Source organism: Harmonia axyridis, chromosome 4, assembly GCF_914767665.1.
Source record: "Harmonia axyridis chromosome 4, icHarAxyr1.1, whole genome shotgun sequence".
Classification (NCBI taxonomy): domain Eukaryota; kingdom Metazoa; phylum Arthropoda; class Insecta; order Coleoptera; family Coccinellidae; genus Harmonia; species Harmonia axyridis.
In genome coordinates this window covers 12584658-12600218 of record NC_059504.1, presented here as the reverse complement: position 1 = coordinate 12600218, position 15561 = coordinate 12584658, and the positions used below count along the sequence as shown (strand labels likewise).

At 33.9% G+C, this 15561-nt stretch overlaps 3 protein-coding genes across 4 annotated transcripts; 1 reads left to right on the top strand and 2 right to left on the bottom strand.

Annotated features, from left to right (window-relative positions):
* Positions 1 to 803: 803 nt before the first annotated feature.
* Positions 804 to 1927, bottom strand: LOC123678293 (DNA-directed RNA polymerases I, II, and III subunit RPABC1). Its single transcript, XM_045615270.1, has one exon. It carries the CDS (start codon positions 1663 to 1665, stop codon positions 1033 to 1035), a length of 633 nt encoding a protein of 210 aa, XP_045471226.1. The 5' UTR covers positions 1666 to 1927; the 3' UTR covers positions 804 to 1032.
* A 199-nt stretch (positions 1928 to 2126) lies between these two features.
* LOC123677913 (TBC1 domain family member 25) lies at positions 2127 to 7312 on the top strand. Its single transcript, XM_045614652.1, has 7 exons — positions 2127 to 2340; positions 2398 to 2603; positions 2692 to 2881; positions 2938 to 3137; positions 3374 to 3643; positions 3723 to 3960; positions 4659 to 7312. The coding sequence occupies exons 1-7, from the start codon at positions 2299 to 2301 to the stop codon at positions 6513 to 6515; spliced, it is 3003 nt and encodes a 1000-aa protein (XP_045470608.1). The 5' UTR covers positions 2127 to 2298; the 3' UTR covers positions 6516 to 7312.
* Positions 7313 to 9561: 2249 nt separating this feature from the next.
* LOC123679336 lies at positions 9562 to 15557 on the bottom strand. Of its 2 annotated transcripts, none has more exons than XM_045616891.1 (10): positions 15402 to 15557; positions 14967 to 15122; positions 14767 to 14881; positions 14555 to 14693; positions 14280 to 14498; positions 13856 to 14054; positions 13575 to 13796; positions 13119 to 13361; positions 11004 to 12972; positions 9562 to 9853 (listed from the first exon to the last, which is right to left on the bottom strand). In XM_045616891.1, the coding sequence occupies exons 2-10, from the start codon at positions 15027 to 15029 to the stop codon at positions 9792 to 9794; spliced, it is 3231 nt and encodes a 1076-aa protein (XP_045472847.1). In that variant the 5' UTR covers positions 15030 to 15122; positions 15402 to 15557; the 3' UTR covers positions 9562 to 9791. The 2 variants fall into 2 exon arrangements, with proteins under 2 accessions (XP_045472847.1, XP_045472848.1); XM_045616892.1 differs by lacking the exon at positions 15402 to 15557 and adding an exon at positions 15186 to 15382.
* Between the last annotated feature and the right edge of the window lie 4 nt (positions 15558 to 15561).

Genomic DNA, 15561 nt, shown 5'->3' with positions numbered 1-15561 from the left:
ACGTTAAGCTGTGCATCAATTTGATGAACATGAGCACTATTGAACCAAACAGAACAACAGTATTCAGCAGCAGAAAAAACCAAGGCTGCCGTACGAAGAGTGCTGGCATCAGCACCTCATGAAGATCCTGCTAATTTTTGGAGGATATTATTCCTCGACTTCCATTTCAAACGTAAGTTTTCCAAGTGAACCTTGAAATTCAAAGAAGAATCAAGTTTAACTCCAAGATATTTGGGAGCATAATTATGGTTCAAGACGGAATTCTTGAAAGTTACTTTCAATTTTATATACTTTTGTTGATTATTTAAATGAAAACAGGATACTTCCGTTTAATTTGGATTAGGGCATAAGCGCCACTCAAGAAAATACTATATCCGAAGAAGCTGCAATTCGTATGGAACTATCTATAGGTCAGCAAGGATTTCATTAAAATTGGATAATTATAGAAATAAGGGCTGTTAGAACTACTTGCAGCAACAAACAAGAATAAAAAATTCAGAGCAGTTCAAGATAACACTCGCTACAATTATATTGCAGAGGACACCAAAGGCAACTCAGTATAGGGCACCTATCATAATATCTTCTAACAAAAATCTAGGATAATATCTTTCACCATGTCGTCTCCTTACATTTATTTCATTCAAATCCATTCAAGATGTGAATTAACCAATAAAGACAGATTTAATTTCTGATCCTATTGCAATCAATTTGCACCATGTATCGTACACCACTAATTGAGATCGCTACATGAACAAATAAAGAATTCATTAAGTGGTAGTTATGATTACAAAGTAAATCAAAGATTTTTACTGTTCTCATTTTATTGTACTCAATTTTTGTTACATCTCACCTCTGAAAATTGAAACAACCATCGAAATAACAGTTGAAACTGAATTATGACTAGGTAAGGGCGACGAAAATAATTACAACAAAAATTATTCGGATAAACTGTCAATAACTTTTCTCTACTCTATTATGAAAATAATTACATGATTTTATTCAAATTATAAGAATAATCCATCATTGAAGCAATCAACAAACAAGTCTATAAGAGATATATCGACCAGCAGTGGCTGAGGACCTAATAATTTTCACAACCTGTCCTCTTTTCAATCCAAAGTATCTAGCAACAGGATCACCTGCCTGAATTCTCATCAGCATGTTTTCTTTCAGTTTATACCTGGCCAATAGTTCTTGTTTTTCTTCAGGTGTCATCACTACATGTTCTGGAACCAACTCATGCTCAGTGATATTAATCAATAACTCGGATTCTAAAAATTGCTCTAATATATACTTTGGCGCCATATCTACCAATGACTGCTTAGCTGAAGGGGTCATTCCTTGTTGAACAACAATGATGGCTCTATGTATATTTTCATCTTGCATACGTTGACAATAAGTTTTGATAGTTTTGATACCAATTTTTGGTTCATCAGGAAAAAAAACAAACATTTGATCGGTTGGATCATCATTATGGGCTACCAAGACAATAAGATCTCCTCTTGATGGTCTCTTCTCACTTGGTTTATCTCCGAATTGTTCTTTAAACTGTTCAAGTGTCTGGTCCAATTCATCTTGAGTAACAAGATATCCTCTGTCATGACATAGCTGCATTACTGTTTTACGAATTCTCCACAATTTGTAAGTTTCCGATTCATCATCCATTTTTTCAAATCGTTTTGTAAAAGCCAAGCACGTTAATAGAAGGTAATTGTTTTTTCTAAAATAATACTGATACACAGCGGTTATTAAGAAAAAATGGCCAATAAAATCAATGTATCGTTGTAGCTACTTCAATTTCCAGATATTTCACTTCTCGATCACCATATATCTTATATTATTTAAACAGCCCGATTTTTGATTGTGTACTAAACTAACCAACAACAACAAACCAACCAACTAACCTGTAACTGTAACTCATAGAGAAATGAAGGATCCTTATTTGTCTATGCTGTAACCACAGATTACGGATGTTATCCGTAATCTGTGGCTGTAACTCTTCTGTTATAAATGTTCTAAGCTCTGAGCATAATTCAAATATTAGATCTCTGTGGTGGAATTTACCAATCTGTGCGCATCAGCTGTGAACTTTCGGTTGTCTTATCGATATGTCAAAGTAGTTGTCAAATTTGAGATATTGTCAATTTACGTCGTGTCAATTCTTGAAAAGAATACATAGTACGTACATCTAAACATTGGAAAATTGAAGTATGGTTAAATTTAGACGAAAGTATCCCCTTTCCATTTTTTGAATACTACTGTATTCAATGATCTACAGATATCCTTATTGATCCCGAAATGTTTGGCTTTAGTCGCGAAGCAATCAGAGTTAAAGTTAAAGTGAGAGTTTTCATTTGTTTTCCTTAGAAGTTTCCGAACATTTTGATTTTTTTACAGAAATGCGAGGGTTCCCTTCCAGCAGAATTCAGAAAATTCAGTGTGGACCCCCAAATTACATCATTCGAAGTTCTTCAGAGTATTCTTGCTAAAGCTTTTGATTTAAAGGGAGATTTTGCAATATGTTGCCGCATAGATGACGGATTTGATAATGGAATTTATCTTCCATTAGTGTCAGATTGGGACTTAGATGCGGCATTCTTGAAGTGAGTGTATTTTAAAGTTAAATTATTGATTTTAAGTAAAGCAATGAATAAATGATACAAAACATAACCTAACTTTTTCATTCCATAGGGCTCAAAACATATCCTTAGTGACTAAAAATGAACCTTGTTTATGTCTTCGAGTTGATTTGAAGCCCTTTGAGGAATGTTCTGATGATTTCGAGATCAGACAGCCAATTATAGCTCAAAATCGAATAAAACCCTTGGTACCCCTGCAAGAAACCAAGCAGCAACCTAGGCTTCATGGAATTTTCAACCAGGTTTGAATTGATAAGTTTTTTTGAATAATCCATTAATTGAACAACTTCAATTCAAGGTTGGGAAAACCATTAATATGATGCAACGTGCTTTCAATTTTGGGGAAGATGTTGGCAATAACACTACTCTACAGTATGTACCAAAAGCACCATTGTCTGATGCAGAATTTCGTAGGTTTCTCGATCCAGTTGGACAAATAATAAATGCCAAGGAGTTAAGATCTTGCATTTATTTTGGGGGCATTGAACCTAGTCTAAGGTAGGTTTGGAAAATTTGATGATGATGCCTATTCTATAATTGAATATTGCAATACCAATACTGCTTCTATTTCCATAGTTTTGGCTATTGCCATAATTATTCAAAAAAGTATTCTTTCTATAAATTTTAGTGGATGATAACAACTTTCTGGTATGATTTTCTTTATTTCATAGGTCTTTCCAAATATTTTGTGAATGTATTTCAGGATAAGTAATGGTTTTGCACTCTATTTGTAGAAAAGTCGTTTGGAAGCACCTTTTGAACGTTTATCCAAAAGGAATGACTGGCAAAGAAAGAATGGATTATATAAAGAAAAAAGCTTTAGAGTATTATTCTTTGAGGGAACTCTGGAAAACTGCAATAGCTCAAGGATCAGTAGATGGTGAACTAGCTTATACTACAGGGATGGTGAAAAAAGATGTGCTAAGAACTGATAGGCATCATGAATTTTATGCTGGAAATGATGACAATCAGAATATTGCATCACTCTTTAATATCCTCACTACGTAAGGCTTATCAATTGTTGACTGAATTTTTTTTTTGCAATAGAAACTTGAGATCTTTCATTATTGGATTGACTTTCAGATATGCTCTGAATCATCCAAAAGTAAGCTATTGTCAGGGTATGAGCGATCTTGCATCACCTCTATTAGTGACAATGAACGATGAAGCTCATGCCTATATTTGTTTCTGTGCTCTTATGGAAAGACTTTCTACAAATTTCATGATAGATGGTATAGCAATGACTCAAAAATTCACACATCTATCTGAAGCTATCATGTATTATGATTCAGAATTTTATAACTACCTCAAAATGCATCAGGTAAGTAATTGTACATCCTTCTTCATGAAGAACTAGATGAAATTCATATATTCATATTTTATTAAAGAAAACTCGCTCTTACTTTTTCATTATGAGTCAATAATAATAATTCAATAAATTTCCATGATGCTGCATAGAACATTATAGCTAAATGAGCTAGAATACTGTATGAATCAAGACTTCTGTGAATATTTAAATTCAAAACACAAATATTTTTGAGTTGTAGCACAAAGAATCCCAAATTATTTTTTAATACACAAGAAACTAGAACTGTTTCTTGAAAGTGACCAATCAGTATTCAAACAAAGACCTAGAGTATTGGATATTATTCAGCAATTGGAATATTCCCACTCGGTTTTTCACCTTACTATAGAGATCTAAATGTTAATTGTGTCCAGATGCCTAAACTTTCTCCACTTGAGTGGGAGGGGATGAAAGACTGATCAGACTAATGCTACAAAGGCTGAAATTTTCCAGTTCTATTGAACAATCTGGTTGTGGAAGTCTTCAACATTGAGTTAGGTGTTATTTTTTAATATGTTGATAAAATGACCCTCAAAGAAGCTCCTTTGATACAGTGTGCGTGCCAATTTTCAAATTTGTTGATAGCACTTTTGGGTCTTTTTAAGGAGAAGGTTGTGGCTTTTCTTATAAATACAGTAGGTCTGGAATAAATGAAATATCAATTGAATTTGCAGGCTGATGATTTATTGTTCTGTTACCGATGGCTTCTATTGGAAATGAAGAGAGAGTTTGCCTTCGAGGATTCATTGCGTATGCTGGAAGTATTATGGAGTTCTCTTCCAGCCGATCCTCCTGCCGTTGAATTGAAATTGTTTGACGTTAAGTTTCAACTGACGCCTTTGAGTACACCTCCTATGAGTCCTTTGGTGAAAACGCCGCGTGAAAATGCTTATTCCAAAGTTTGTGCTATAAGACGACGCAGTTCTTCTATGTCGTTGAACAGTTTCAAAAACAAACGGAAACTGGACAAAGTGAAACGATTGAATCAAAGCTTAGATGAGATGTTAACGAAATCTAGGAATCTCAGCGAAATTAAACCAAAGCAACAAAGTTTAGATGATGCTGCTTTATACATTAAAAATAAGGAAAATTCCCCAAAGAGATCACGAGCAGTGAAATCACCAAAAACTCCTAATCCTAGCGAAACCTCCCCAGTATTAGAAGGCTCAAATGAAATAGGTTGCGAACAACCTAAACACCTATCCAAACCTGAACCTAGGGCTAGATCTGTGTCACCCTTGGAACAGAAATCTGATTCGGCTGTAATATTGAATAACCATATAAACACCTGTAAAACTAAGACACGCAGTTCCAGTTTGTCTTCCAGTATGACTAACCTCAATAAAAATAAAAAGAAAGGAGGTAATCATTTCAAAGAACTCAAGGCTAAAATTGCTTCATCCAAACTATTCTCTTCTTTAGATCAATTAGAATCGACCGATATAAAGGAAGAAACGGAAAATAAACCTCCTAAATTAATAAAAAATTTCAATGAATTTTTGCATTTAGCATCTGTTAATAAGAATAAAATATCAGATAAAATTTTAAAATTCAGTACTGAAACCTGTGTTGATAACCCGAAAATTACTCTCACCAAGTCCAGTCTTGATGATTCAGATACATCACAAAACTCATCGAATTTTTCAAAATCAAGATGTATGTCGACTACATCTTGCAGTGGAGATGATACTTTCGAAGATTATAGTCCTGACGAATATTTTCCACTCACTACATCTGTTACTAGGGAATTGAGGTTAGAGATGGATAACTTGGATCGGAGAGTTTTCGGAGAACATTTTAATGATCGTTTGATAGATTCTTCGCCTAGTGAGTGCACCAACGATTGTCAAACTGAAAGAGAAAACGATGAAATTAATCATATCACGAATGCCGTTAAAGATATTGAATTAGAAAAAGCAGAAGAAATTCTTGAAAATAAAAGGTGTGATGACGTCTTCATTTGGGAGAACCCTTTGCATCAATCTAGTCCCAGCTCGCATAAACTGCTCCCCTGTGAAAACCTCCAATCATCATTAGATTTAAATTCAGAATTACCGACTATAGTCAATGAAGTATCGGCTTCAAAAACAGTGACCCCTATCAGAATCATAAACTATACTCAAACGTCTAACAATTTTGCCGAAATACAATCTGTACCAATTGAACCTAGCATAGAAGCTTCTCCCGAAGAACCCTTGCAGAATATGAGCATTGACAATACAATAAAAATGAACGGTGTAGATATGACCAATTCCTGCGAGGAAGTTACAGAAAATGTGAGAAGTGCATTTCTTCCACCTCCCGATGAGTTTGGAGGTGGAAATCCATTTTTGATGTTTTTATGTACTACTGTTTTGTTGCAACATAGGGATCACATTATAGAGAAAGGTATGGATTACAACGAAATGGCTATGCATTTTGATAAGATGATTAGGCGACACAATGTTATTTCAGTCCTTAATCAAGCTCGGCAAATGTATGGGAGTTATATGAAAAAGCAGAGTTTGATGTTGGGATATAAAAAGACTTAATTTTCAGTCTCGTACTTATTGTTTGAAATTTTATTCGTGTAACTGTGATATTTTAATTTATTCCCCAAAGTTCCAAATACCATTAGGGTAATGAGGTTGATTCATTAGTCATTGAATAAAAATAGTCTATTATTTTCCAAAAATTGGTCCCCACTCTAATACACTATTAATTTGTTTTATACTGCTAGGTAAGCAATTTGTTCAATTTGAATGCAAGATAATTTAAATATCTATCTTCAGATGCTCAGTTTATTTCATAATCTGCTGTTTAAAAATATATTTTACTACTTGAAATCATTTCTTTTTTTATATAATGAAAAGTTTTTCACCTAAACCCTGTCAATATTTTGCTGATTTTGTCAATTGTAATTGTTAGATTTGTGATGTTCAACATCCGAATGACTTAAGCACTTAAAGGTAGGACTATTTAAAAAGTACTGAGAATATTCCATGTAAAGACTCATGAAATAAAATTTTCAACACCAATATACACAATATTTTTTCGTAAATATTATTTTTCAAGAAGTTGAGAGCATTGTAAATAAGGATATAAGTATTAGCAATGGTGTTATTTTTAAATTTGCATAATTATTTATATCTATTTAATTTGGTGCAGATGCTTTGTCATCTGATGAAATAGAATCACCTAAAGCACTCATTTATTTTAAGTAAATGGCACAAATATTCCACTAGCAATATTATATTATTTGTTTTAGGTAATCTTGATCTTATTCTTAAGTTTATTAGAGGTAATAGATCATTTTTGTTGACTTAAATAAAGCCTCATTTTTACTGCATTACAGCCTATCATTTCACACATTCTTTTTCTACAAAATAAAGGTTTGATTTATAATTTCCAACAATAAACCTTTGATGAAGAAAATTTTGATTCAGTTAATGAGCGGAGTATTAAGTTAGGTACAAAAATTAATTTTAAAGCCAACATATAGAGGACCTGATTCAAAAAAATTGCGTAATATTTGCAGTGAAACTTGTCTGGTTTTTGGAGAAATAAAACATCAAATAGGATAAAAAAATATATATTATTATTCATACTGATAATTAATTCTCATTTATTCTTACATCTATTCATTACTTTGAGTCAATTGTACCTAATTCGCAGTCTTTGGTATTAGGATGGAGAAAATTCTTCACAACTGTTTGAAGATTGCATCTTGCACTTCGTTCGTCTTGTAATTGCAGTGATAAAGTCGCTACATTGCATTCTAGGATATTCACTTTGCTTTGAAGCTGTTGAATGGACTCTATCAGAGTCCTGTTTGGATCCAATTTTGTTCCATTCAGGAGATTTACTGCAAATGTTGAATTAGATATGTTAGTATAAAAACAAAAAAGTTAAAGCACAACAAAAATAGCAAGGGAAGGTACAATCAGGCTAAAAGGAATAAAACAGCCTGTGCATCAAAAATGATAATAATTATATATTTATATACATAAAAACTTTTACATACTTCAGAAATAGTTATATAAAAATAGATAAATTACAAACATCTAACTAGGTAAGGCACAAATCAAGCACACCATGGTAAGTAAAACAACTATGAATATTGGATATCATCTTTGACCATTCAAAACAATTGACACAGATAATTCTCGTCAAATATTTGTTCTCGTGTAAAAGAAAAAGATAGATCATAAAAATAATTTCGATATGAGAAAACGACTGCAGAGAAAAGTCTTCAACCAAAACTAGCTGCGAAAATCTGAAAACTTCTAATTCTTAGCTGCCTAATTGGAAATTTTGGGGTGACAACTCCAAATCAAAACTGTAGATTTATCAACCCAAATGATAAAGATAATCCATTGAAAACAAAATAAATTTGAAAATGAAACTAGTGGACCCACAAGAGAACAAATATTACTGAGTGGCTCATTCCAAATGTTGGGTTTTTCGCAACTGCCTAACTACAAAAGAGCCGCAGCACCAAGTGGTGGCCCTAGGGGCGTGGGGCCTGTAGTTACGCGGCTGCAAAGGCTGGTGAGTTATTTGCGTCGAAGACGAGGATCGGCCTAGGTTTAGGCTGGTCCTGTTTGCGCGTGCAAGTTTATCATGCATTTGTACGTTACCACCAGTCAAAAGGTCCACTGCAAATCGAGGATCACGACACAAACATGATGAAACAGAAGATAGTTTAGGAATATTGACAGTTTACATGAAAAGGATAGAAGTCAACTGCTGAAGCTTTAAAAATTAATACAAATATACTAAGTGAGATAGAAAAAAGAAAACCCAGTAATAAGGAATATATAACACAAATATTTGTTTACAGGTCTCTTAGGGTTAGGTTAATACAGGGCATACATTGGGTATGGTCCGAATATCACCTTGGTTACTATGGTTAGTAAGTTGGTGGTCCGTATATGTCAAATTCATCAAAAACCAGTGACTATTTCCTCAAACTTCGGTGCGTTATCTGTCACCAGAGCAACTTTTATTCTGGTTAGGTTCGGTAACCACGCCCACTCCGGTTGGCAGTTGTCATTTTAATTTTCAGATTATTGTTTATAAACATTTTCCATGACATCTAACACTGAAAAACTTTATAATTTTAATTATGAAACAAATACTTTTCAGAGCCATTAATAACTCTTAGTTATTTAGAAATTAAAAGAGATCAACCATTTATAACCTCCAAAATTCTGTCAATGAAAAATTTAATTGACAAGTGTCAAGTGTCCGCAAATACGAAGCAGGATACCTCAAATATTGAAAACCACTAGTAACCGCTCTGAAATTCTCGGCGATATACGGACCATATCCATTAGGTGTATGCCCAGGAGTATACAATGTTGTGGAGGCCTAACATATTGTCAACCCTATATTTTTGCCAACGGTCGTGTTATTCTCTTATTTTGATCAATTACTAACCTAAGACATATACAAAAAATTGCTATAATGAATTCATTATTACTGGGTTTTCATTTTTCATGCCGAAATCTTCGAACCAAAAGTTCAACAATCTCTCAAAGATCCATCCTTTTCCAGAGAGACAAGAAAATATGAAATCAAGTGTTTCAAACTTACCCGAATTAACAGTGTTTCTGGGTTTCACCATACAATATGCATTTATCACGTCCAGTATAAGACTGTCTTCGTTGAAAGAGAAATGTTTATTGTGCGATCTATTATAGAGTCCGTTCACTGTGCTTCCCCTTGTTAAACAGAGACGTAAAGGTGGAGAAGGTCTTAGACAACAGGCTGACCAACATCGATTACTGCTTACATTACCATGGGGAGGAGGTGTTGGTGTGTGTCTATTGTTTGTTTTTCCTGTTTGGCGAGTTGAGATGCTTGATGCTGCTACTAGTGGAGACATCTATAACAATAACAATTTGGTTGTTTCACTTGAAATTATTTCAAAACATGTATAGTACGGTATTTTCAACAGTAACCTGAAGTTTATGGAAAGGATAGTACAGGCAGAGTAGTCAACAAATGGAAGAAAAGGCAGAATCCTTTCCTTTGGTATGCCATTTCAGTAACAATAGAACAGTGGACGATATAGAGTGTGTAAGACACTTAAAATTCAGCATGTATTCTCACAGGTTTAAAACTTGTGTTTGAATGAATGGCCTTCACCTATCTGATATTATTTTTCATACTTATCACGGGTGGCATGTAAGACCTTCATTGCAATGCAAATAAATTCATTTTTGAAAAAAAATAGCAGGGTAACATAAATTTAAAAAACTCCAGGTTCCTGTGGGTCACCTTGTACAACATGTGTCCGATACATGTAACTAAACTCAAAAATTGTTTTGTAAACACTTATTTAAATTGGAATATTATCTTTTTGACTATATATAGCTCTCAAAAATTCGGCTTTACTTACTGTATAGAAAAAAAGGTGCAAATTGAGAGTGATTTATACTCTAAAAATACTTGATAAACATTTGACGATGACATCAGTCATAAACTGAAGTGTCGTAAAAAAAGAATAAATATCTCGAATGCAAGGATTGAAGTTACAACTTTATGATTCCTAAATGAGTGCCTTCTCAGTTAACATTACGTCATACTAAACCAATAAATTTTATAGCTACAGCGAAGTTGAAGTTTTTGAAGCACAGGAAATGGTTCCATGTAAACATATACATTCAAACAGATCTTATGTTTTCTAAAATAGCCCAGAACAACAGATGACGGATTTTTTCAATTTTTCATCAAAAAACAAATCGTGAACATTCAAAACTCCAGTTCCGTTTGTTTAATATGAAAAATTGAAGCAATATAATTCTGAATGGTAAACCTAAAAGGTAACTAGGAGAATGCAAGTCTTTGACGTAATAAATGCTGAGAATATTAGTATCATATTGTTTTAGTTATTTTATTAAGTCCCAATCACTGCTTCAACTATAATCACAATTTCAAGGTTAAACAGGCAAGGGCCACAAAGCATCTTATTAAGATCTGTTAGCACTTCTCAAATTAAACGAAAAAGCATAGCACACAACAAACGCCCTTGCCTGTAGTTGGCGATCTAGTGTCCATATAAATGCCCTTAACAACTTCAGCAGGTATCTTTGCCTTTAACCACCAATGAGCATAAAGACCAGAGGAGTACAGCATCGGAGTACCATCCTCACTCAACTCCACATTCGCCAACTCAGCTTCCGGGTCCAGAAGATTACCAGTAGATCTAGATTTGACACTCATCGAATCGCGTTTCGAAGAACAACTTTCCCGATTACTACCGGGATAAACTTGAACACTATTGGAATGAATTCTAGACGGAGATCCATCTGTACATAAATTGATACTAGTTGTAACGGATTTCCTCAGGCTATCATGCGATCCAGTAGCTATATTTTCTGAGATAGAAGTCTGGCAAGAAGTTCTAGGCGTAGAACCAAACGGTGACATACAAGGACATTGCAGTTCAAAATCTGAAGCATCAAACTCGGTAGGAGACATCGCATTCCTTGAATCAGAATTCAACATAGAGAAATCGCTGTACTTCTGGAACAGGTTATGCATTTCAGAACTGCAAAGTCCATCCTTTGAGCAAGTTGGCAAATCGTTTGATAGATCAGGCGATAACATCGTAAAACTTCTAGCCATTCCAGAATCTGAAGATCGTGGACTATGAAGATTGTCTATGCAAAATTCACACAGGGATCCCGGTCCTGTTGAACTTGTCTTGGAAGTTCTAAACTTGTTCGACATTTGAAGGAATTGGGTGCTTATACATCTCCTCACTTTTTCCTTGGACTCATAATTGCTTGAAGTTGGATTTATCTGAACGCTAGATCTTCGTTTAGGTTTATCAGAATTAATACTATGCGTTTTGAAACCTATGTTTTTCATTGGGAGACTTAGGGATGTTGCCGTTTCCCTTGGTTCCAATTCCATCTCATTTTGAAACATTGAAGGTGGTGCTACTAATGTTTTTGTGACGCTTATATTGTGATTACTTTGACTTCTTCGTAAACTATTTCTTTTCTCTACCGGGATATCATCTGGGTCAAAATTATATAAAAGTTCTGCTACCATTGGATCTGGTAAAGGTATAGTATTCACAGGGAGCTCCAAACTTGAGGAATGTGTGGTTGTGCTAGAAGCTTCTGATATTCTTTCATCATTATTGTTATTTCCAGGATAAGTTAGATTGTTGTCACTATTGCTGTATGAAGGAATTGGAAGATAAGTCAGACTGCACTGATTGAACTTATTCCCCACCATTTTTGTAGGACAACTCTGCCTAGTTGAAGGAAAATACACAGGTGGCGCTTTGAAATCATTAGCAATCTCTAAGCTGGCTTTTAAATTTGTGAGATCATGGAAAGCTGTCCCTTTGGAAGTATACATGGAGCTCGCATCAGAATTCTCAGAATCTTGTTTATTCAATCGGATTTTAGCTACTGAAGTCAGAACAATACTTTGTTTTTTATCTGTTTCTTCAACCATTTTAGGTTCTGTGGCAGGTTCCCCATAATCCACAAAACTCTCATATCGAGTTTCAGAGTTGGCTGTAGAACCTGTTTGTGGATTATAATAACGGATATAGCCAAAAGGGTTACTGGAACTACCGTCTGAACTGTCATCTTCTGATGATGATTTTGTAAGGGACTTCTTAACTCTTCTATTTCTTTTACTTCTAATATTATCACTTTCACTACTGGAGTTATTGTCACTATCACAATTTATAATACTGTCTCTAAAGTGGACATCTTTGGTAAATATAACACATTCTGTACGGTGGTGTCGAATTTTCACTAAGTTCAAATTGAATTTGTTCAGGTATTCAGGATACAACAGTTTTTTCAAAAGATTTCTGTTTATCAGTTTTTCTTTCACCAGTTTTCGAAAATAACGAGTCAAAGAGGCGAAGGGAGCTGCTGAGGGGTACTCTTCAGGAGGTAGTATAAGTTGGTAGTCTATTTTGGGTCTAAAATTCACAACAGACGAACGGTTGCAATACCCACGTAGATTCAGCTATTTGAACAAAAGTTGCCGTTAAAATAGGAATTTGAATAAATGAAAACAAATTTCAACAAATTAATATATATGAATATTTAAGACAAGGCGAGGTTACGAGAAAAGTTTTTTGCCCCTATTTTTTCAAATGAGATAATACTTACATGAGGTGGAGGTTGTGGAACAAAATGAGCCTGAGAAGGTGATGCTTTTTGGTTGAGGTCACTAGTAGCAGAATTTTTTGGCAGTTGTTTCTTGAGTAGGTCCACCCAATAGTTTGCTTCGTCCTTACTTTGACAAACAGCAATCTTTTTTTCAGTCATACTGGTACTTATTTCGAAAGCATTCTTGTACTGATCACTATCTGGCAGTCTCGTCACAGATAGACCAGATAGAGGCAGTTTTCCCTGAAAAATTAATAGTTATACTAAATTATAATTGAAGCTATATCAGAGAGTAGAATTCACAAGCTCTCTGATTTTAGTTTTGATTCTATGGTTGTCCTGAAAACTTGCCGAAATTGAGCACAGAAATCATTGATTATGACAATTAAAACATCAAAATGTTTTGTGATACTTGCAATTGAAAATTAATTCGATATTTCACAAATTATTACTCACCTCATAGATGAAAGCGCTCAACCTGTGACTGACAGAAAGTATCAAGAGGCAGGAAGGAAACAGAACAAAATACTTATCGTTGTGTTGGGGTCCTACAGCAACAGACCCCATATAAATGATTTCACCAAAAGATAATAAACTCGGACCCTCCCAATTCCGAATGGGTCCTGTTAATACTTGTAATTCCAGTTCTTTTTGTCTTCGAGTGGCAGCACATGTAGACTGGAAGTTTCAAGAATTCATTAATAGTACTAGAGAATGTTGATTGAAGGATCACCTACCGCAATATCTTTGAAGATTGCAACTGATCTTTGGGTATCTCCTCTGTCAGAATGAAATTCTTCAATATGTCTCTCCAGTTCTTGCAACATTCCAGCATACTTTTCCAATCGTCTGAATGGTTTACTCAACATCGTTGTTAGAACAAGAACGCCTGGGCTTGTGGCTCCCTTAGATTCCATATACTTTGTCAGCTCTTCTCTAAAAATAAATCTTATCAATTGATAAAACAGAATAGAAATGTATTAAAGAGAAAAAAAACATTCTGAGAAGATACAATATACTAATAATTTTACATGGTTATCTATTAATTCCCCGAATATTTTATATATTGACTATTGTTTGCAAATTTCAATACAAATTGAAAATATTGAAGCTTGTTATTGAAAATAAATATGTATAAAATTGTATCAAAATTACACTCACTTATACTTATCAAGTATACAAACAGCTCTTGGATGTAAAGAGCAATAAGTCTGATGAACATTTTTAATTTTTGGTGCGAAATTGAGAAAGAGTTTCCCAACTTTTTGATCATTCCCAGGTTTTGATTCTTCCTTTTCCAATAAATTCAAGAGCATCTGATGAGTTTCTAATACCTCATTGATGTTACTAGTTAACTGCTTATACTCATCTCCCGATAATCTATTAAAATAAACAATTATTTATATGGTATTAATTTTATTATGGAGGATACTTACAATGAACTTTTCTCAAGTGGTTGTAAAAAATTTGTTACAAGTCCTTCCAATTCTGTTACATGAGCCTTTTCTGAATCTATTAAATCCCTCAAGACAACACTTTTATACTGATTATTGTGTGGTTTAGGTTTGGGAGCATCTGTTGAATTCAAAGGATAATAAATTGGGGATCCCAATCATTTTTAGAAATACTAGATTTTTTGGAAACTTACCGGTACATTCAACATAATTACTAGGGAACCAACCAGTTTGACCATTTAATGTCCCTTCCCACCATCCTTCGTCTTTTTGAGTAACTGTAATAATATCTCCCTTCTTGAAGCAAAGCTAAAAAGGAAGATTGAATGTGAACTACTTTGATGGATCCCATCACAACTTTTTTTGCGATTTACATATTTTCACATCTACTCACTTCATCATTGTTGGTTCCTTTGAATGAGAAAATAGCTTGAACAACTATAGGTTCAGAAGCCATATTTTTCCCATCAACCCAGTGTTTCTATTTATGCTTAAACTACATTAATTTTTATAGGGAATATAGATAATTTTTATATCACAGTTTTGAAACCTAAAAAGGAGAACGCATTAAGGATACATTTCATTAGACTAGAAATGATTTGAAGGAAAATACTTTTCAAATGCTGTCACATTCTTGGCACATAGCTCATTTTAAGGATATTTTTGGCATTCGTCCAAATTCACATAGACACTTTATTATTACTGGAACTGATCGTATTGCATGTACGATAAATGCAATCAGATATAAAGAGATAGTTAAATTTCCTAAGATTTCCACATTGACTCCTATTTCTCAAATAAAATGAATCATCAATCAAAACATTTATACCTGATAAGAATTCCTCAATTTTTGTTATGGAATTATTATTAAAACTACATTATAACATAAATGTCCTGAATTGGAAAAATTATCCACTTTTCTATTTATACTTATAATCCTTATAATTAGAAATAGACAAAACAATTAAAAAATGAGTTGTCAGTGTCAG